This window comes from Ruditapes philippinarum, unplaced genomic scaffold (genome assembly GCF_026571515.1).
Source record: "Ruditapes philippinarum isolate M1 unplaced genomic scaffold, ASM2657151v2 ctg5618_1_1_1_1, whole genome shotgun sequence".
In the NCBI taxonomy this organism is placed as follows: domain Eukaryota; kingdom Metazoa; phylum Mollusca; class Bivalvia; order Venerida; family Veneridae; genus Ruditapes; species Ruditapes philippinarum.
In genome coordinates, this window is record NW_026861082.1 from 21,931 (window position 1) to 46,863 (window position 24,933).

The 24,933-nt window shown below is 32.0% G+C and overlaps 2 protein-coding genes and 1 non-coding gene across 3 annotated transcripts; all 3 read left to right on the forward strand.

Moving 5' to 3' along the window:
• The first annotated feature begins 234 nt into the window (after positions 1-234).
• On the forward strand, positions 235-3,497 carry LOC132714439 (complement C1q-like protein 4). The gene is made up of 2 exons (XM_060697328.1): positions 235-490; positions 2,096-3,497. Exons 1-2 carry the CDS (start codon positions 235-237, stop codon positions 2,524-2,526), a joined length of 687 nt encoding a protein of 228 aa, XP_060553311.1. The 3' UTR covers positions 2,527-3,497.
• A 9,542-nt stretch (positions 3,498-13,039) lies between these two features.
• On the forward strand, positions 13,040-19,730 carry LOC132714437 (uncharacterized). The gene is made up of 4 exons (XM_060697325.1): positions 13,040-13,424; positions 14,130-14,324; positions 15,943-16,230; positions 16,614-19,730. Exons 1-4 carry the CDS (start codon positions 13,040-13,042, stop codon positions 17,357-17,359), a joined length of 1,614 nt encoding a protein of 537 aa, XP_060553308.1. The 3' UTR covers positions 17,360-19,730.
• A 5,087-nt stretch (positions 19,731-24,817) lies between these two features.
• Positions 24,818-24,890, forward strand: Trnaa-ugc (transfer RNA alanine (anticodon UGC)). The gene has a single exon. It is a non-coding gene; the product is annotated as a tRNA-Ala (tRNA).
• Positions 24,891-24,933: the final 43 nt, after the last annotated feature.

Below are 24,933 nucleotides of genomic sequence, written 5' to 3' on the forward strand. Positions count from 1 at the left end.
TACTTGTTTTCATTTGGCCACCTTATAATGACAAATTATAACACATTCAGTGCTTTTTCAACCAGGTTATAAGTATAATGCATGTGCTAAATCCATTATTATAACATTATAAAACAAATATTTGCACTTTCTACGCATGTAACAATTATTCGTATTTATTGCTAATGTGCCTTTAAACAATCAAGAATAAATTTGATATTAAATAAGAATTAGAGATAAGACACATGCTAAAATATGGAGATTAATCGATTTGACAGAAGAGTTGCTAAGCTGGAAGTGCGTGTATTGGAACAGTCAAAGAAAATAGCAGAATTACAAGCACATGACAAAAATGAAATTGAGCAACTGACAGGAACTGAAACTAAATCGCAGCACACTTCGGGTGCACAATTTGCTAATTCTACTTCCAATAATAGAGTAGATCCAGAACATAAAATCATAGAAGGTGAATCGGCTGGCAACGAGATGAAACAAAGAGATGTAGCGACCGGTAAGCATTTTATATTGCTGAAAATTGCAAACTAAGGCGAATGTTACAAAGATGCTTTCTATTTATTATTTACTTTCAATAAGATTACAAAAAACATGGCAGTTAATTTCATCTTGATAATTCCTCAGTCGAATTATGAAGTATATACCTATGGTGGCTGATTTGTGCTATTCGTGTTTTTGACCCGCGACCCCGCAAAATAGGGGAGCGGAGCGAAAACACGCTAATAAGCAGAGGCATGGGGTGATGTTTAATAAATAAAGCTTCGCCCGGCAGGGGTGCGGATTGAGAGTTAAGAAATAAAATGGCGGGGGCGCGGAGCGAACACACGCTTATTAATTAAACTTTGCCCCGCGCCCGCGCTACTGAGCGTGTTTTCGCTCCGCGCCGCAACTGTTTTCTTTCCTGAACCTCGCTCCGTGCCCCCGTGGGGCGAAGTATCATTTATCAAATATTGCCCCGCGCCCCCGCTAATTATCGTGTTTTCGCTCCGCGCCACCACTGTTTTAGCTTTTTTATTCTCGGGGTCGCAGGACGAAAACACGAACGACACATATCGGCTTCCATATATATCAAATTTTATCAAAGCTGAAATTTCTGTGTATTTAATGCGGAAAAATTATCAAAATAAAATAGGATTCGCGTTGCATCGCCCTGTCAAACGCATTTGTCCGCTGCACATATATGTTTGTAAATTATCGGAATTTGCTTTCGATTTTCTGATAATCTGTATGTTAGGCAGTCAAATACGAGTGGTAAAGCTATGCAACGTGGAAACGCTAGCCTAAGGGTGAATATATCATTAATTATGATATTGAAAGAATAGTTATATCAGTAGAAAAAAGTCGTTCGAAAGAGACGAAATACATAAACATAAAGATCTAGGCAAGATATGTCATCAGATCGTATGTGACATGGCTTTTATGACGTGACAAAGTAGATTTTTTTTCTTGTATGATCAAATTCTATTTCAATGTTAGATTTTAAATAGTGGTTACGCTACTGATAAACGTATTACAGCTGGGTCTCACTCAGTGAAATATTATGAGGATATCTTACAATATTGAGTAAGAATACGTAAAGTTATATTCTCAAAAATGTATAATGACGTCTTTATTTTACACCACCACTTTTGACAGACATTTGTTCCTGCAGTTAAAATAAGGATCTGATATGGTTTTTTGTGATCTCTCAAAAAGAATACGAGGCTAGATGGAGTTTGATATACATTTGCTTTAGATCTTATAGAGTCTGAAAATGAAAACGAGGCTAAACAGGGCAGGATATGCATTTGAAAATTTGAAATAGACTTTTTGCACTCTACAAAATAAAAAACGAGGTTCTTGATTAGATTGTATCCAAGAGTGATTTCTATCAGAAAATCACGTGGTGCAAAAGCTTAAAGTTCATTTGTTATGTTTTATGAGGTTTGCAATAAAATTTTATCTCGTACTGACACAAATGAGTCTATTTCCTTATAAAATAGAATGTAGTAAGACCATTTTGTCAATTTCTCATAACTTTATTTAACTCATACATAATGTTATATCTAAATGTCGGACACAAGTCCCCAACCATACTTATAAAAAGAAATATATTTTTCAGGTCATTACCAAAGACGAGCAATACAAGCACAGGTGGCATTTTCTGCTTACCTGTCTCATTTAAAAGACCATTTGGGAATCTCTCAAACAGTTAAATTTGACAAGATAATAACAAATGATGGAAATGCTTACAATGCAGTGACTGGAATCTTCACCGTACCAGTTACTGGAACCTACGTCTTCATTTTCTACCTCAACTCATCCTCTTCAAATGTTGAGTTCCGTTTGATGGCTGATAATTCCCTTGAAGCATCCGGCACTTCAAGACCATTTGAATTAAATCATAGTAAAGATGTTCAAGGTGGAGGCACGGTTGTTCTACGTTTGAATCAAAGTGTTGCCGTTTGGATTGAGAACGTTGGTGCAGAAGCTATAGTTTACAGCACCAACGTACACAGATGGGTCACATTTTCTGGTTTTCTTTTATACTAACTTTAGGATAATTGCCTTTCCTTCTTTAATTATTTTCTTATTTTTAATCCGTTACATTATAGTTAATCATTAGTACAATGACACTGACAATGACAATCAATTTATTGAAACCGGTCACCGGTCCATAACAACAATCTTTACATAATAACACAGCTTTATAGCTGATATAGCGCATAATTAACTGTAAATATCAACTTATCGTCATAAGTTTAATGAAATACAGTGATTAAGATGCTTGAATGTTACATAACTTACCAAATTTTTAATTAACTCAACTTAAGTAGTTTCTTCTTCAGGCATAAACATGCATAAATACATTTCACTTACACATATTTTTTTAAATAAGCTTATGACATTTGTTTTCCGCTCACTTTGTACACTCTTTCAAACAAGAGCTATTTCTCATCTAGGTAGAAATATTAACTGTCTACCGGCTTTCAAATGAATTCCTTCTACTTCTAGAAAATGCTATTTTATAAATACACAGCAACGCCGCAGAAATAAAAGGACGTTATAGGCCAAGATTGCAGATGCACGGTGCTTCGAAGGACTGATAATAGGGTATTAACTGAACATTTGAAGATGTGGAAGCTGAGTCACTACATTGAAAAAATATTAACAGAGCTGATAAACAAGTATGGTAGACTAATTAACTACCGGGGTTCTAAAATCACCATGACCTGCACTGGATACAGTACCCTTGTGTACTTCGAAGGATTGTCATTTCTACAACAGTTTCTATAAATATTTTTGTAGACGCAAGCAATCAAAAATGCTCCAGATGCAAACGCTTAAAATAATACTTATATGTTATTACCATCTAACATTCTTCATAAGTTGCAAGTTCTTGTTAAAAAATGAAAAGAACAAAACACAATCTCCTGCTAAACTATTGATTCTCAGTATTATAATTATGGATGTATATGAAGGTTTGGTAACAGCCAGTTTGCATGCTTGTTCTCTCTCATGTTTCTGTTTAGTTAAGGTTTAGTTTAGTTTATTTATACAAATTTACTTTAGTTCGACTGTGTTGGAAGCTATAGCTTATTCAAACACTCTCGAACCCGTTCCTGGAACCAACCAGTAATAATCAATGAATGTAATGTTTCTTGCTCAAGAAAACAAAGGCTTGCCTATCAGTATGACAGGGTTTGAACCTAATCGTTGAACAATCCTTACATTACTAGTCTGAAGCGTTAATTAACCACTCGGCCACGCTGCCAGTCAAATACAGTTATACATGTGCCAGCTGAGCGTCTATTATCTATACCACTAAAAAGTTATGTAATGGATGTCGTTTGACCGTGATCAAGTATTGAAGAAGTCCTTGTGATACGCGGTATTGATAAAATAAAGTCGTCTACATGGTCGTTTGGTTTATAAAAAAAATAGAAATCGCGCAATGTGTAAAAATAACTATGGTTTCGATATAGAAAAACGATATACCTTGAACAGTATGAAATGGTATTTTAATACACCCATTTAAAGCACCTCAAACCTAACGATATATACGTACATTTTGTCAATCTTAATCAATGCTTAAACCAAGCTACACAAAACAAGTACATGAATAAATTCAAAAGTAAGCTCGAAGGAATTCGATGACGGACTTGAAGAATTTTCAATATCAGGTATATTTCTTAATCCTTTTCTGTGTTCGTATTTTTATTTAATTTCTTCGGTTTGCAATGACCCGCAAAGATGAAATCGATACAAATGTGATACTTTCAAGCGCGTTTATAAGGGTTCTCTTACAGTAGAATATCTATAGTTGATCTATTAAAATCACAGACTACGTTGTTATAATTTAAAATTATTTCTTGTTTCCTTAACTTGCTAATTTGTAGAATTGTATGCATACATTAAATTGTTAAGGTCTAATAACTGTTCCATAATAAAATGCTGATGGTAGAATGCCTTCAATACATAATAGATCACGGAATTTTTTCTACTTTTGTATTTATATGTATTTCGTATCGCGACTGATTCGAAATATAATTTGTAAAATTAATGGCAAAATGAAATATGAAGAATCCGGTATCGATCCCGGTACCTCTCTCATGCATAGCGAGCGCTCTACCACTTGAGCTAATTCCCCATATACATATTCATAGTTGCAAGTAAAACTCGTTTATGTACATAGACGATGAATAAAGTAGAAAAAATCCAATACTATATATTATCGTAGCACTCTCTTACCACGGGGTCCAAATAATTATGGTAATTATCTGTTCACCCTGTGAGAAAAAACTAACACAATATATATTTATATATGGTATTCTATTCAGAACATATAACCTTAAATGAATAATTATATAATTAGCAATATTATCTATTTATAAAAGGATGGCAGTTGCTTGGCCATGACTGACTTGTAACAAAAACGCATTGCACATGCAATAATATATATTATACAAAATATGTTCAATATAACTTTGATTGAGATTTCCAATATGCCAAAAGAAAGGTTTGTAATATAAATACCAATCAAGAACAATGCCGAATGCTTCTTTAAACACATGAATATGTTACTTGATAAGTGCGCTAGAATGCCGTATCATAATAAAATGCAACATAAATCAATTATTAATTATGGAAAGAACCTTGTTATCTTTTCATAAATGTTAGTTTAAATCACATTCACAATTTCTTATTTTCACACAAGTCACAAATACATTTCTTTTGTTCTTTACATAATATCAAATGTAGATCTAAATCAATCTATGTCATAATTTCTTCAACATGAACACTTTACTCTTTCAACATAATTAATGAATCTTGGTTCCTGTTAAATCACATTAAATCACATCACTATACTGTCATACCACACACAAGTCTTGTCCAGTGATTTTTCAGTGTTAAGGTTCTTCCCATCAGCCAGTCATGACGTAGATCATTAAGGTGTATCAATGGCTAAGATAGCATATCAATTGATCTAGTGAGCAGTTTATGCTGAAAATATACAAAGAAACAAACGAAGCAACTCTTCCAAATATATAATCAATAAATCTTTCTACAAGGGTAGGGTTTGGGAGGGTTAATTTGTAAGAAAAAGCAAAATGTCGACCTTCCTGCTTGAATTCCTCGAGGAAAAGGATTGAAAACGCGCAAGGTCTCGATGACATCAGATTTAATTATGACGTCACGCACAACACGTGGTTGAAGCAACAAGACCGGACGAGTTCTCTCCCTTTAATGGGGACCAGATAACTGCATTCATTTAAAGACGAGCTGTAAATGAATGGATTTATTTGCATACTGTATAAGTAGTTGATAAAAGCATCCGTAATTGATAAAAACATACACTCGTTATTTAACAATATTTGTAATTACATGAAGTAAGCACACAATAATATCTTTCTTTTAAAGGCACATTTTACCTCGGAAATGAATAAGTTTTTCAGAAAGGAAAGAGCAAATATGTGTTTTTATAATGTTTCAATAATGGATTTAGAACATGTGAGATGCTAATCACCTGAAAAAATGGTGTTGAATGTAAAACGATTATGATAAAGGTAGCCAAATTAAAAAAAAAAATGTATTTTAAATATAAATGTTAACTATAATTGTACTTATTGCCAAAATGAAAAAGAAAGAAAAGATGGCTCAGAAATATGGCCAATGATTAAATTTTTGGACACTGTAACAAGTCACAAAAGATACAAAGCTGTCGAAAAATTAAAATATACATGTAATTATATTTTTTTTAGACTTTAGACAATGGGCCTTTAAGAACAAATAGTTGTTTAAGATATTGATATCTGTGTATTATAGAAGGCTTATCCTATCTTATATCAATGTGCTACAATTTGCTTTATGTATTATATAAGGCTGACCATATTTTAAATACGTGCTGCAGTTGCATTAGACGCTTCTTAGCAACGTGGCGAAAAAGTAATAACGTGAATGTCACTTTGTAGAACGACCTAATAAGGACTAAAGATCGTCTTTGTTAAGCAAGATATGATTGGATATACTACAAAAGATGATCTTCGGAGGAAACCTTTAATTACCCAAATGAAATAGCTAATCCCGGTCGAATCGGATCCAGGGACTTTTCCGAACAACCGTTGTGGCACTTGACCAGTAGATTAAATTATCCGTCCTATTTATATTGTTTACTGCACTTGCTCTTGTTGACATCTGGCTGATGCTAGGACCATGTGACCACATACGGCTTCGATTTCGTTCAGCATCTGCCTGTCGTTATCCCACCTTGTTTCGGAATGTTTCCCGAAACCGCTGTTCGGCCTCGTCTTTTCGTTCCTTACATTCAGTTCTACAAATTGTCAAAGAAAATTGTGTCAATGGAATGTTTATCAATGTCGTTGAATGATGTAGATTATAAAGATATATTTTGTGTGCTATGAGTGATGTAATATCTGATGTGATGTAACTGATATAATATCTAGTGTCATGTATGTAAATGATATATGTCTGGTGTGATGTAGATTATATGAATATGGTGTGATATAAATGATATATGTATGGTGTGATGCAGATTATATGAATATGGTGTGATATAAATGATATATGTCTGGTGTGATGTAGATTATATGAATATGGTGTGATATAAATGATATATGTCTGGTGTGATGTAGGTAATATGAATATGGTGTGATATAAATGATATATGTCTGGTGTGATGTAGATTATATGAATATGGTGTGATATAAATGATATATGTCTGGTGTGATGATAGATTATATGAATATTGGTGTGATATAAATGATGTATGTCTGGTGTGATGTAGATTATATGAATATGGTGTGATATAAATGATATATGTCTTGTGTGATGTAGATTATATGAATATGGTGTGATATAAATGATATATGTCTGGTGTGATGTAGATTATGTGAATATGGTGTGATATAAATGATATATGTCTGGTGTGATGTTGAAATATATATATATTTAAAATATATATATATATATTGTGTTATGGAAATAATACATATATTTCTTTTAAATGATATTTATCATATGGAAAATGTAAAATGAGTAAGCGAATGAAATATGATATTTTCTTATCTTAAGATCAGGTGTTCGCAAACACCATTCTTTTGAAGATAAATTATGAAAGTATTTGTACATGTATATGTAATCAAATTGTTGTGACGACGGCCTTGCATAACTGAACTTACTTTTTTCTCTGGTGCTCTCTTGCTAACACTTTCTTTTTGGATAGCTTTCTCTTGTCGAGCGTCACATCCTACGCTTATCGGTAAAATGTTTGACAGTAAAAAATTACACACATTAAGCAATTTTGCCCAAATTGTATATATATTGTAAAAATATCAAAAAAAAATTTATAACTTTTTCAAAGTTTCGAATTTAGACTTTTGGCTTTTCCCTGATTTTTCCAAATATTTTTTGCCTTGTAACTTACTTATTTTAAAACAATATAAAGTTTCATCATTATATTCGTAAATACTCGGTATATTTCGTTTTTCCCCGTTACTTATCTAGCGTCTATAGATTTAATACAATGAAACATGCTCCAATTTCTACTTTCCAAATGCAGATAACAATTTGTAGCAATGTCTGCGGGAGTTATACATGGATTATTTATATTGTTTTTTTTACATTGCAGATTAAATAAAAAATCATTTAGTTGAGGTAGTAAGGCACAATTCAAATGCGTTTTACCAGTACCATTCTTATTACATATTTTAAGCACAGTTAAAAATAAAACTTTAAAAAAATATGATACATGTATATAATTTTCAATTATGTGTCAGAAATATTTAAAATGGGATTTATACTTACAGGTCCGTTAGCTATCTTAATTGGCGGCAAAATTGTCTTCATTACAATCGGTTTACAATCAATCTCAATGACAAAGGATTCTCCGCCACGTGATTTCCTATGCTCATATTAAACTAAAATATTAAATAGAAATAGTATTGACACTGACTTATCTGAATAAACATTTTTAAAATAAAACCATTCTTGTCTTCTCAGTACACTGCGGAATATTTTGCGTTAATTCTGATTGCTATGGCAACAAATAGCCTAAAAGATACCGCCAAAGACCCGAAGTCGTTCTGTTCCGCGGGAACAGAGTTTACCAAGGGCCGCAGAAGAGAAATATCGGGATTTTTTTCTGTCTTAAGCGATGAAGAATTAGAAGAGCTGGAACAAAAGCCAACAAATACACCAAAGAAGGAAACAGAAGAATTGACAGATGATATAAGTTTTGGATGAGAAAGAGGAATCAACGGTAGTATCAACCAAAAAAGGAGTGCAAAGTACAAACACGAAAATTAAAAATGAGGCGGAAAATAAGGTAACTTTTGAGTTAATTCTATTAAGAGTTCTCCGTGTTCTTGGCATAATAAGTACTTATTACTACCAAAACATGAGAATACGTATGTCACAACATAAGGATAACATTTTGTATGGAAATATCATAACTAATGCTTTTATTTCAATATTATAGGTACATTAGTGGGTTATGTCTTTTTAAAATAAAGTTCAAATGTACAATCATCAAATATATATCAAAATAACATAAGTGTATTAGAAATACATTTCTACAATTTGTGACAGTTAGATTCATTGCCGAATGCGTTGCAATACTTTTCAATCTGATTGGGCTAAAAAATACTTCAAAAATACGATCCTGAATTCATTTCTAAGTACATGTATAGTTCTTTGTTATCTTTTCATTCTTTTGTTTAATGCCGAGCTGATCTTTTAAGAAATTAAAATTTTATGTTTAAGTTTTTGGCCTCAGGGGGAGGGGCCTTTAAAATGAGATTTCAGTGTTTTTAAATAATACCATTACGGGTGATGCAGTTTTTTTTAAAACAATTGAAATGAAAATTAGGCGATCTTCATAAAAGTTTGCGGGTACTGACGTTGTTTTTGGCATAATGTGATAACGGTTCAAATCCAAACGCTTTTCAAAAAACTGAGTTATATGGGGCCAGATAAAAGGGGTTTTTTCCCCGAGTAAAATTTTAAAGGAATAGGGCGAAAAAACAGCATTATGTTTTAAAAACCTATGAGATTCTAAAAAAGTTGAACAATTCCTTTCTATTACACAGAAAAAAACCTTGAAAGTCGGAGCTGTTCGGACAAGGCCAAAAGTCCGTTTTGTTTTAAAAGATTCCGTTTTTTTCTCGTTGAATTTACTTGGGAAGTATGTGCCTCTTTTGATGGAATAGTACTAAAATGTCACATTGAAAGTTCAATGATAACCGCCGTATGGACCCGTCTGCGGATGTTTAAATTAAATTCAAAATTCTAAAATGTCGAATTCTGCGTTAGCAGGTGCTAGGGGCGCAGGTTGTAGCTAAAATTTTCCTAGTACCGTCCATGACCCCAATCTGTCAATACAAACCCATGCCTGTAAAAAAAACTTCCGAACAAATGCATTGTAATCCGCAACGGAATCAGGGTGTTTGAACGGCTTAGCATCACTAGCATCAAGAAAACTTTTTTTTTGGCGAAATTTCATGCACAAATCGCCGATGTTGTATATTTTGAATAAATTTACGTTTAATGAGCCCTAGTTGATCTATGTAAGAAATTCATTCCTTTCCTTCTTTTGGCCTTTTGACCTCAGTGGAGTTCATTAAAACAAAACCCCATTAAATTTGTCTGGGTTCTATGGGTCTATTCAGAAACTGCTCATATACGCCAATGGTAAACTGATATTTACTTTTTTACGTATACGCATCATCATATAATAATTTGCAGTAACATTACTAAAATCTTGTTATTTTTTTTGCTCTTTTGATACTTTGCTTAAACAGGTCCAAATTCAATAACGCCTTGTCAATATTACCAAAACAGAAAAAAAGTCAAAATTGACCATGCGACTACGTGTATTAAGCGACTTTTGTCTATTGCGACCACTTTAAATCATTTTCTATCTATATCTTTAATGTTTGACGACCGATCAATCTTTCATCAAACGACCACCTTTACCTGTCAAATGTTTGTGTTTTTAAGGGAACGCCCCCATTCGTTATGTCACAAGTTCAAAACTGTATAAAATATGTGAAAATCGTTTAAATGGAGTTAAGTATACGCCTGACGTGTAATTATCCCAATAAATATTGAAAAGAACATTGCAACGCTTTCTACACGTTTGACTGTAATTTTTGGATAATTAAATTTTTCCATTGTATACAAATTTCATATATTCACGACTCTATTCGTTTAAGACAGAGAAATATTGACAGCTTAAATAGTTAACCACATTCTAACATGCGTTAGCAATTTAAAAATCAATCAATTGAATCGATTCTTATCAATCAATCAATCAATCAATCCAATCGATCAAGCAAGGCAATCAATCGATTCAAGCAATTCAATCCAATCATTCAATCAATTCAAAAAACGAATTTATTATGTACAAAAAGGTATAAGCTTTAATGGGACCATTACCCCAAGTACTCGATGCCTTAAAGGAAGGGCAGAGCAACAGAAAATCACCTACAAGGTCCCGACGAAGCAAGACAGAAGACGAACATGTGAGTGAGCTACTTTTAATCAATGACATTCCATTCACATGATAATCGTTTGTTTATCAATAACCACATTTAATTGAACTTATAACGTTACGAGTAACCCAAAGTTAAACGCTCGATAAAACTAAACAAAGGTTATATCATATATACATAAGATTATCACGAATGTGAACGATGCATTTTTGAATGACAGCAAAATCTGAATCAAAAATGGGAAGCATTTATTTTGAAATTTTGCTATCTATTTAGTATACGTAAAATATAAATAGACATGCTTAACACCCTTTACCTCATATATATGCCGAAACAACGCACTTTCGACCCCCCCCCCCCCCCTCTTTTAGGCCTCAAATATGAAAAAATGTCCTATTTGGGCCCCAAACACATGTTTTCGTTTGAGAAATGTTGCTAAAAAAGTGAGCACTTTTTCTGCGCCGCCCCATCCAAAAGATACATCAGGGGGTTGCCAGTAGGGGATGTTGCCCCTTCTGTTTGGGGGGGGGTGAAGGGGGGCGGTAGTCCCCCCTCATCGCCTAGAAAATTTTGGACTTTGTGAGAGGCTAAAAATGGACCCCAGGTCGATCATAAGATAACGTGTAACCAACACTGAAAAGCATTTTGACTCTTACCTCAAATCCATTGAGAAGTTGCAGCACTTTGAAATAAATTTTGATGGAAAAAATCAAGTCAAAATATGATATTTGGCAATTTTAAGACCTCCCCTCGTTGCCTTGGTAAAAGGACATTTAAGACTGAGCATGTCGTTACAAAGGCAATGGTCCATTCAACATTTGTGTCAAGTTTGATTAGTATTGAAGCATTTTTCATAGTTTCATAGCAGTTTGAACTTGTAACAGGAGGCTTTTCAAAGAAAACGGCCATTTTCACAATATGCTCATGAGGGAAAGGGTTAATTAAAAGGATAAAAAATGTTACAAAACAACAATTTTTCAGCCAAAATTAGGTGAAAGACCACATGCTAACATGGAAAAGCTAGATTTTGGGTAATTTCAAAGTTTTTCATCATATCTTGTTAAGCAAATAATTCGAAAACGAATAGGTAAAATGTAATACAACTAGTTGCTTACAGTCTGATCGAATGTACTATTTTTTCGAATTCCGCTAGAGTCTTTATTAAAATTTCGTGTTAGGAAGCCATTAAGCTAACTTAAAGATAGTCGATGATTTTACTCAGGTAACGCCCGCCCCTCAAATAACGCACTGAGGAGTATCCTTGGTATACTACCACCGGTAAAACATGTTCTGTGTAGTTATAATTCTTACTCTATCTGATTAATCAGAAACCACCGATATAAATGACAAATACATGTTAGATGTTGTCTGAGGAATTGTATTTCTATTTTCCTTATGATGCTCATCAAAAATAAAATACTAATACAGTAATTATTGTATTTGAGGTGCTTGTGGGATTTAATTTTTCCTTTGGATAACAAACGAAATACAAATTAACACTTTTAGGACTCGATACATACAAAATTAAGTTATTGTCAGTCTTATAATTAGTGCCGAAAATGTTATACATAACACTTTCATTTGACTTCATATTTTGTATCATGTTTACGTAAAAGATATTACAAATCATATGTATAATTCATGAAGATGTGAACCGTTTCAAAGTTACTCATGAGCTTAAAATTGAACTTCTGTCATTAAAAATCCGATAATACTACCAACGATTATAAAAATCAAGCCCAACGTAACAACGGTATAATTTACGACCTAAACATCCTTGGTTCCCATGGCCCACATATTTATTCGGTTTACGTCATGGGAAAAAACACATTTCCCATTTAGATTGTTGTAAATCGTAGTTCACCTTAATAACAATTTGAAACCGCAAAGAACGCAGAGCTGCGTATGTGCATAAATTGATTTAGCAATTCACTTTTATAGGATTGATTTATATGACTGGATTATAAAAGGGATAATCTAACAAAACAGTTGATTTGTACTCATGCCCTTTTTCAGATAATACAGTTAAATAGAAGACACCACGATCACTGATGATGCAAAATTCTTTTAATATCGAAGTGGATAAAGAAGCAAACGTTGAATTAGACGCCGCGATAGATAGTTGTAGTTATCTTACTTTCTCCTTTGACAATCTTAAATGTTCCGGAACTGAAGAAACATTTTGTAAAGAAATTAATACTGGAGAAACCTCAGAAACTGATCAAACATTTGTTAAAGAACGGTATATCGAAGTTACAGATGAAACAAGAGATGAAAATGATCCCATCTCAAAATTGCAGATACGTGCGCACACAGGAACAAATTGGCCAATTATGCCGAGACAGCCTTATGACCGGTGGAACCTAAACTTACTTCTGGTGCAACTGTCAAAAGAGACAACTGACGAAGAATTGGCTATAATCAAGTTCCTCATGGAAGGTAAAATCATTTTATTTTGCGAAATCTGCAATTATATTAATAATGATATCTTAATTAAAAGAAGGTAACACATGAAGATATACTATCGTAGAAAACAAATGACATAGGAAATAAGGTCATTTTGTTAAGTATTCATGGATGAGAATAAAAATCCCTGCATATGCCCTATGTCAAACCGGTACCACCAATATACATACAGTTAACAAAATTTATAACAAACCACATCATATGGTGAGAATTATGGAAATAACATATTAGCAAAACTATCAAAAGATTGATTGCGAAGTTAACACATAACATCTTAGTAAATATGATTTCCACCAATATTTTAAATTAACACAATTACTGCTGGATTAAAAGTGACACCCACAAATCTAAAAGTCAAACAATTGATGGCACATTTTCATATAGCATCTAACTGTGTAACAAATTAGTAAAAAGATACAAATTTCTACATTTTTGAACTGGTTAATTGCATATCGTTATCTTTGTATACCAAAAAGATGTACTTAATGAAAATCGATCGAAAGTGAATATAGGCCAAACCCGATGTACTATATTGAACACGGAGAATTATCAGGTAAATCTATAACTGACTATATATCTCAAGGAAAACATAATTAATACAGCTTTAATTATGTTATATTTGGGACAAAATGCACATATCTCATACGTTATCTTTTGTAACATTCGCTTATTCTCAAGGTATGGATGATTTTGTTTCAACTATCAAGGTCTATGATCTTCTGCAAGCAAGAAAGTTCATCACAATGAACGACCTACTCTATCTTCAAATGATAATGGCAGTTCTAAGAAACGACTCGCTTATTGCCATGGTCTACAAGTTCGCCCAAAGCCAAAATAATGTGCTACACTTTGATCCACCTTTAACAGACTTAGGTATGTTTCACATTACTTTGGATGTTTTTTTTTTCTAAAAACAAAACAACACTTTTTTTCGTGTAAATCAAACCGACCATGAAGCATTTTCAATTTTGCCGTTTTGCACTATATTTCGCTTGAAATATTTTTATTATCATACTTAAAGAACATGCCAAGTTTTCAGAAATTCTATTTAACATTTTTAATTTTGCCTATATGTCTGTATGAAAACTCCCGAAAACGTATTTAAGGAACCCATTTTCTCTTATTGATACGGAGCTGTGGTAATGAATAACCATTTTAGTTTCTTTTACTTTTCTTGCATTCTTTTTCTCCCGAACTTGTCTTATACACGTTCGAAATTGGTCACAAAAATGAAAACGGACTCATATTTATTTCATATTGATATTTAAAATGCTTTACTTCAGCAAATAAAAATATAACCTAATTATTTTTTTCAAATGAAGTGGTTTACTATTATTCGCAGAAAAAAGTATTTCCTCATTAACATGTTAATTTTCTCCAAAAATATCTATAAAAAATGTTACCAAAAAAACTGATGTTTACCAAAAAAAACTGATATATTTTGAAATTTTCATAAGTTTTACAAAGAATTTGATATATAATGAGATTTTCATAAGTTTTACAAAGAATTTGATATATTTTAAGATTTTCATAAGGTTTAACAAAGAATTTGATATATATTGAGATTTTCATAGAAATATTATGTTCATTTTACGTGATCAATGTAAAAATAATCCTTATTCATGAAAAACCGAGACATTTTATTATTTTCTTATTTGGTCTATCTTATCATATCAGGTTGTAGAACAATGTAAAGTCAGTGTGATAAATTGCTGACACGCGTTAACGGTATCTGAGATTTAATTTGTATCAATTAGTAAATAGTGGTTTTGATAAGTTAATGGGACACTTTGCTATTTAAGTTGAACTACATTTGCTTTTACATGTATATAAAAATATTGACTATACTATAACAATACTTTTTGACCAACAAATGATGATGGAAAATGCTAAGGCTGCCATTAAATATAAAATACTACCCCACCCTCAATAAAACATTGACGATACATTTTGAAGGGAATGGATAGATTTTCCGCCTCCACGTGAGTTACATATTGTACAAAAAAAGTAAACTATAAAATTGGAAACCACTTTAGTAGAATCTCTTATGTTTTTTAGTTTGACCTGTTTGACCCACCTTTACACTAATACGGACATTATACCACTTTCAATAAGACCATGAACTTTTTTAATGCATGCAGAGATACAGTCTTTGAATCTAAAATGAAAATTAATAAAAAATAAATAATAGTAATAAAACTAGTAAAAGATTTTCTTATTGCTAATTTACTTATTTTAATTCAACAGATTTACTTCGTTAAGTCATTCAAGAAAATACTTTGCGAAAAAATGTACAACATCAGTTATTAAAACTAAATTATCGTAACAAAATTCGTAGTATTTTTAAATCCAACTTGCAATTGTGATTATGTTAACGACTCTGTTTTTTTTGTGAAAATTAAATTTTATCTACATGTAGATTTTCAATTATCTAGCAATGACAAGATACAAACAAACCTTATTCTAACAGTTAGCTTTTAACCATTTTTAGTTATCTGCAATAGTTTGGTAGAAGTGGGGGTTAGCGGAGCTGATTTCCATCGTTACTCACCAACCCAACTTCACGAGCTTGCTTTTCGCATAAAACAGATTGTCGAGGCATTTATAAAATTTAAGAGGTCTCCTTGCAGCTACAGACTCGTAATACCATGTTGTGATGGTGAGAGCTTTAATGACGAGATAGAGACGGACATTGAAAAAATTGCTGATTCAAAATCACAAGAAGACAGACAAGTAGATTGCCGAAGAAGCAAGTCACGCACTTACTGCTGTGACATTGGTAACAATGTTATCTTCGTCAAATTTAAATGACATGCATAAGACTTTCATTAGAGTTTACACCCTTAAATATATTATCTACTTATTAGGAACTTGACGATTCTATGAAAATTCTTATCTTAGCAGAATGAAGCTTAAACGGATAAATTTAATTTCATTTTTAAAGATTTTTATGCATAACAAATGGTTATGGTTAAATCGGAACAACCTACACATCTTAAAGCAATATTTATAGGTGTTTATTTTTTTTGGAAAGAAATTACCTTATTTTTTTTTCTTCAGGAAAACTTCATACGGCTTAAAATGTAGAGTTTTCTTATTGATTAATGGGTGTATATATACAATTAGTCATTACATTTTATCTATCTGTTAATGTAATTGTAGGAATGCAGACTGATGAAGAATTTGGAGATAATGTTAAATCCGGCAATCAAAAAGAATTGGAAAGAGAAAATACAAACCTGAAAAAACAATTGACCGAAGCCGTACACCGTATCCAAGCACAATCAACGGAACTCAGAGAACTGAAAGATAAATTAGTCACTATGGACGCCACGCATCGTCAATTAAATTGCCACAGGTCTTCGCAGGAGGCTGAAATACTGCATATCAGCGAAAATTTTTATGCGAACGGATTAGATCTTAAGAATACAGAATATGAATTGAATTCTTTGAGGAAAGAAAATGATGTTCTGGTTATGAAATCAGAGAAACATAACGAAACATTGCAAAATTATGAAAAGGCTGTAAAAGAGAACAGGGAGCTGAAAGTTGAAAAGACAAATACAGAGATACAAATGGGCATACTGCAAAGGAACATCGAGGAACTGGAGGAAAAACTCAGGATACGCATTGACGAAGAAAACTCTCTAATCATTGGTCTAAGAAAAGAACTGGAACTTACCACGGCCAGTTTGCTCAATGTGCAAAATGATAAAAGATTGTCCGAGCTGACAATGTGCTTGGAACAGATAGCATCCATGTCTATGACAGTGAAGAAAGTTTACGGAAACTATGCTCCAGCCCATGATCAGATTCTACCAAAACAGGACGAGTTGTACAGAAAAGCTCTGTCTGGAAAGATTGGAAGAATCTATCCACAAATCTATTATTCAACCGCAAAGAGATGATGTTCAATCAAAACTATGAGTTGCAAATTCTGTGATATTTTCTGAACAATCATCGTCATGTTCATCATCATCATCATTTAAAGCACATTATTTTTCAGAAACGAGTTTTTTTTTTCTTCTCAAGAAAGGACACACATGATTTCTTTAAACCTATAGAGCATATTAGATGCATGTTACCCGAGGAAAGTCGCAATGGCTGAATGTGAAATTATTTTGCCATAAAAGAAGCAAAAAGGTAAACTATATTGTATTTGGACTTCCATACAAAAAACTAAATCACTATAACCGTACTTAATGCTAAAACCAAACCGAAGGAAAAGATGGTTCAGATAATTGAACAATGAGTAACTTTTTGGAAACTTTAAAAGTACTCCAAAAATAAAAAGCTTTGAAATTCGTGAAATAAGAATAAATTCATTTCATTTGGCCTTTCAATTAACACCTCGAATGAAAGAGCGTAAATATATATTGTGTGTAGCTGCTCTTTTCTTATGACTTTCGATTCTGATATTGGTTTCAAAGCGATTTATATATACTTAAATCATTATAAACATCATAACTTTGCTAACACAATAAATAGATTGTGTAATACTTTAACTAACTATTGTGTATTTGCCAATTAAACGTATTTCATCACCACTTATTGTCTAACTGCAGAGTTAACAACAACATCTTCAATTCAGTTACCCCGGTGTAAATCATCTATGTATTTGTATCTCAGAAATTTTCTATTCCATGTCAGGCAACTACTTTTTTCATCTTTAATTCACATAACAAGATGTAGTGCACTTTTGTTTACCTTAATGTGAAGAAACATTTTGCAGGGCAACTATTTTCATATCCCATTCTTTCTCTTAATTAATCGTAGAGAAACGCATTCTTTTCGTAATTCGATGAAAATTATAAAGTTTTCATCAATTCTTCCATTCGCTAAACTCGATATGAGGGCGACTAAATGTCTTTACTTAAATCAATATAAGACGTATGTTTTTCCCTTCATTTACATATTTTGATATAGTGCACATATTTTGTATCACTCTATGTAGGGCATCTATACTTTATATTCCATTTTCTTAACATTAGGTAGAACTTTTATTCATGTCATCTTCCATTCACTTAACTCATTGTAGGATGAACAGTTTTATCTACCATTCACTTTACTCGATAAAGGATGGATACTATTTAATCTTCCATTCACTTAACTAGCCAAGGTATAAGGCAACACTTATGATGATACTTACCATTCTACCTCATAAAATTCATTGAATATAGTAACACATATGACATGCATTGATATACTCTTTCACAATTTGTGTATATCTTCTTAAAGTATCGCGTTTGATTGATTCCTCAAGTAGTTACCGCGTTTGATTCATTTCTAGGATGCTATTGTAACAATTGTTGTACTGTTATTCAATAGTTATTTAAAAGAGTAACTGAAAAAAAAAACACCTTAAGTTGACATCACGTAAAAGCATTGCCAGAAGCTCGCCTAATATAATTTCATTCACCTCGTTAAATATATCCAGTATTTAACCTATACTCATTCAATATCCTTATTCTATATATACTGTTGTGTGCAATTACTTATTTCTAAACTCTATAACATGTTTAAAGTTATTGAATGAGTGAGTTATGATAGAAATTTTGAAATACAAGTTCATGTACAGAACTAGTGAATTTAAACAAGAAATTACCAATACATTAGTAATGATACTGTACATTTGTAACGTCAATTTCATTGGATAGTCAAGACGTATATATACGAGAATAAAATATTCCAAATACACGACCGTCGTAAAGTAATTTAATGTATGATCCTAAAACAGAGGAAATATGTAGTATTAAAGCTTTCTGACATGCCATGTATAAACGGTTGCGCAACCGTTTAGACGCGACCATATTAACCGTCCTAGATCTTGCTTATACAAGAATTTATAAAACAGGCACTCCTTGTGTGTAAATATGTAAATCAATTCATAATTTTACAATTGTATAAAACGTTATGAAACTCTGACGAAAATCGACGAAAGTTACAAACGTGCAGTTTTATTATAAATCTATAATTTAATTTAATTTAATTTAATTATTTCTTGTTATTTCACACCAGTATAAAATGCTTGTATTTATATAATGATCACTGATTGTACATGTATATATGTTGACAAGAAGAAAAGAAATTATATTGAAACTGTTTTGCCGTTCGTGTAAATGTCATGTGTGTACCCGTATTGATATTATATATTCTAATAAATGTAATATTTTAATGGTTATCGTGTTTGTCATATACATACCTCCTAAGGACGTTTGTTACAGTTTTCAGGCAGAAGAAATGTAAAAGAATACTTTCACAGTGGCGTTGTCTACAAATGGCACAATGGACATAAGAATTTCAAATATTGATACAAAAAATAGGAATGTATATTGATACAAACAATAGGAATGTATCATTTCCCTAATCTTTTTAAATATTTCTTAAAAATGCTGCTATAGTTCTACGGGCTTTTCGTATAATCATTCATATGACGAAAAATGATATTTTGTTTTGGAACATTTTATCATCTTCTATACATGTACATAATTATTTTATATCGGATCATGTATCTCCCACATACAAACAACATCAATATATAAGTATTTCGTGGTTTGTTGTCGTTTAAGGTACTAAATACTATCAACAGAGTAATTTATTGTATTACAGACTTTCCATTCTTTAAACTTTACAGAATCTTGATATATAATGTAAGAAACAATAAAAGCGAAAATAAGTGTATTTTGGAATCGACGTTTTCGTTTTTGGAGTTATCAACCATTGATCGACGATAAACATATTGTTGCTTGAACTGTTTTTGTTGTTGTCATATTTTTTAAGATCATGCAAGGTTGAATATACAGTCCTTTATTCTGCCTATCATAACTATGCAAACTGTAGAGACCTTCTTTCAGAGAAGCTGACGGAAACAGAACTTACAAGTGACTATCCCAGACTCGGTATGTCTAAGTATGTTCCAGAGAAATAATGGAATGGCAACATTACTCAGCCAATATGTCTCTTCTATATGTAACAAGCAATTTATATTAGACGAAGGAAAATCATTCTTAGAAGTACATTCATCATACTTACATGTACCATCAACATAACGTTTAGCAAGCTCGAATGTGTTATATAGATATCGGGACATTTTTGTACTAATATTTCGATGCCTTAAAATCAGAAGCATCCATTCAAATATCTCATCTTCAAGTAGTTATTTTGATACTATCTAAATATTGAAACTGGTCACAAAGTTGAGAGCAAAGTCAGGGAGGTCTTTTAAAGCTACACAGAGTTTTGAACGGCATGGATACTTTATGACCCCGTTCGCTAAAACGGATAAAGTGACCATTTAAACACTATAACGTAATAAAATATAATCATTATATTTTTGGGGGGCTAAATGATTATGTGCTTATGATATGATATAGCATTTGTCGTTTGCTATAACACTATCTTAAGTTTATTTTTTGTCATAAATTTATTGTATTACCCTTTGGGGAGGGCAAAAGAATTGCTATGTAATAAGACCGATTATCTATGTTACTATAAATACATGTAGTAACAAAATATAGTGTTTTTTTTCAAGGCCATTATATCAAGATTTCGGTCAATAAGCTATGTACTGTGGGTCAAATTATGAAGTGTCGCAAGAGTCGAAATCAAATAATAAACACCCTTTCCCGTTGAAGTCAATAGCTAAATAGATTAATAATAAACAGTGTGCTTTCGAAGCAATGATACAAGATATACCGTAAAATCGATTTTCTTAAAAAACAAAAACAAAAAAAAAAACAACAAAAAAATAAAAAAAAAACCAACAAAAAACACTTAGTAGTTTTACCTTTTGATATATCCTTAATTGATCAAAGGATCACAATAATTGCAGATTTAGTTTAATAATTAGCTTGAAACCACCAGTAAGAAGGCTGCATGTTGGTTGAATCTGTATGAGCAGCTTTCTTAGTTGGGTTATTCTTATTTATGTAGTGATTCATTGTACTAAATGCTTTTTTAACGTTTCATATACGAACATTAGTGTTGACGTGGGAGTTTCCTTTCAAATTTATCCTTTTTTTTGAACAGCCTTTGATCAGATTTAAAGCAATACTGTCTAAAAGGTTTATGAAACAATAAGAATGGTAAAATAATTTTATTTATTTATAAAATGCTGTTTTGTCTTTATAAAATAAAAGCTTAATGATCAAATCTGTCTTACTTATGCGTAACATATTGCTATCGACCAAGGACATTTTACTGTCAAACCGCAAAGTGTGCTCTTTGACCTAAAACAAATATTGACTCATGTTTATATACAAGTACATTGAAATCACGTGGTTTTATGACGTCATTTACAGACATTTTAAAATGACCTTAGGGGACTTCTTGGTGAGATAGGAATTGGGAGATCAATAACAATGGTAGGATAAAAACTACATCATCGCGCACCCGCGAAAAAAGCAGTCTGAAATATGGGTAAATTTTGTTTGGGAGTCCGATTTAAACACTCTTTCTTTTTTTGGAATGTGATAAATTGACTGTTAAATTCTCGATGAATAAAATATCATGCTCGCATAATACATAAATTTATTCAACTCGTTCAATAAATTCAGTATCGAACCCTACTTTCATTCAATATCCACTACTAAATTTGCACCAAAATGTGTCTGAGACCATTAACGAGGTTGAAACCCGTTTTGGCCATAGCGTTTCACTGATTTGGCGTCACATTGCGTTATTTGGACATTCCTGCGTTACTGGATATATGCTGTGAATATACATTGTCAGATCATAAATATAAAAACTGATGCTATTATCAAAATATGATTCAGGAATATTACAGTTCACTTAATAGGTAGTTTCATTGTATTTATGACAAAAATGACTCGGTTAAAAGAGAATGTTCAAGTGAAAATATATTTATGCATGTCATTTTTAAATCTGAAAACAGTTGAAATCCTAAGTTTAGCTTAATATTGCTTAAATGGTAAAATAAGATTTAGATACAAATTTAAATTTCATATTTGTCAAACTAACAATACTAAAATATAACCCCCCTAAAAAAATAGTGTCCCCTTGAGTGGCGGCATGGCCAACGCGTCGGACTAGTAATCTAATGATCGCTAGCCGCATGAGTTGTTTCCTTGAGCAAGAAACTTTACACTTATTTCTCAGTACTGGTTGGTTCCAGGAACGGATTCGAAAGTGCGGCTATAAGCTTTTAGCTTCCTCAACAATCGACCTAAAATAAATTCTGTATAAACCAAGTCCGTGCCCTGAGTAACGCCTAAAACGGCAATATTGAAAAAGCTGCATATAAGTGACACGTTGTTCTTTTCCTTGCAAGACTACAGGTTATAGACTATGAACGTGACGGAAATGTTTCAAGATCATTAATCTTATCTGTCAATAAATTGTATATGGTTTTCAAATCTAATTTTGAAATAGTTTTAGAAAGATGTCGGGTATTGTTTCATATAAGTATTATACATAAGCGGTAACACAATATAACACAAGATAAAAGTATTTCATGTTTTATTTCATTATTGTGTAAACAATGAATTGTTGTGACACCGAATTCATTCAATAAAATATTTTGAACTCTTCACCTTGCGTCCTTATTAAACAGCCCTAAATATAATCATATCAATTCACCAACATTTATATATGTTAACGTCATCAGTTATTGTTTAAAGTTTGTTGAGATGACTTTATCACTTGTGTCAAAGTGAACTTTTATCAGCAATGGAAATGTGCTACCATCATTTTTAACCTGATTAAGATAACCCAAAATCACGAGGTTATCAATGAGTGTAGACATAACATACATGTATTACGAATCCCGACAACTCGAAAATGAATCGAGGTGGTAGAAATATTACAGTTACTTCCCGTTCAACGTTTTTAAGCACTGCTGAACATATGTTTGAATTATAAAGAGAAGTCGGAAAATAACTGAAAATAATTGACACTAAAGAGAATAAAACCTGTAAGGCAAAAAGGAAAACAGCAACAACAATAACAATAACAACAACAACAACGACAAAGACGACGACAAATAACAACAATAACAAAAATAGCAGCAGCAGCAATAACAAAAAAAAAAACAATAACAACAAAACAAACAAACCAACAAAGAAACAAACAAACAAACAACAGCAACAGCAATAAAAGACACAAACAAAATGCTATATAATATCAAATGCTATATAATCTTTGTTGTTTAGAATTGAAAGACAACTTATCATGATGGTAATTATATTAAATACATTTATTTATTTTATCATGAATATTAAAATTTTCGAAATTAATTCGAAGAATAACATGTACGTTTGATATTGTGAAAATGTTAATAACGTATTTAAGACTTGGCATTATGATGTTTCTAGCATAATTCAAGAAAGAATGAAACTCGTATCGTATTTCTTCTTTTATAATCTACTGAGTTACTAACGCAATAGAACAATATATATAGGAGAGATAATATATAACGTGGTCAAGTGTCACAACAGTTGTTCGGAAAAGTCCCTGGATCTGGTTCGCCTGGGATTAGCTATTTCATTTGGGTAATAAAAGGTTTCCTCCGAAGACCATCTAATGTAATATGTTCAATCATACATCGCTTAACAAAGACGATCTTTAGTCTTAATTAGGTCGTTCTACGAAGTGACTCGTCATTATTTTCACCACTTTGCTATGATAAACATTCACAAAAGAAGCGCCTTATGCAACTGCAGCACGTATTTAAAATATGGTCACTATTCTATAATACATAAAGCAAATTGCAGTACATTGATATAAGATAGGGTCAGCCTTCTATAACACACATATATCATTTTCTAAACAACTATATATACTTAAAGGCCCATTATATCTAAAATTTTCTATTTTTTCGAAAGCTTTGTATCTTTTGTGCCCTGTTACAGTGCCCAAAAGTTATTCATTGGTCATATTTCTGAGCCATCTTTCGTTTCTTTTCATTTTCGCAATAAGTACAGTAATATTTAAAAATTAGTATGGGAGTAAAAAAACATTGTTTTAAAATTTTGTTACCTAAATCATGAATTGTTTCAAATTCAACACTTTTTTGTACAGGTGATTAGCATCTCACATCACCTCAATCCATTATTACAACATTTTAAAAACACATCTTTGCCCTTTTTACAAAATGAAAATTGTAATTATTTCTGAGGTAAAATGTGCCTTTGAATGACAGATATTAGTATGTGCTTTGTACATGTTATTACAAATATTGTTAAATAACGAGTGTATGTTTTTATCAATTACGTATCTTTATATAGTATGCAAATAATTACCATAATTATTTGGCCCTTGCAGTGAAAGAGATAATATTGGAATTGTTCTACTTTATTCATCGTCCAAGTACCTTTACGATTTTTACGTGCAGCTATGGATATGTATATGGAGAATTAGCTCAAGTGGTAGAGCGCTCGCTTTGCATGTGAGAGGTACCGGGATCGATACCCGGATTTTCCATATTTTATTTTGCCTTTTTTTTACAAATTATATTTCGAATCAG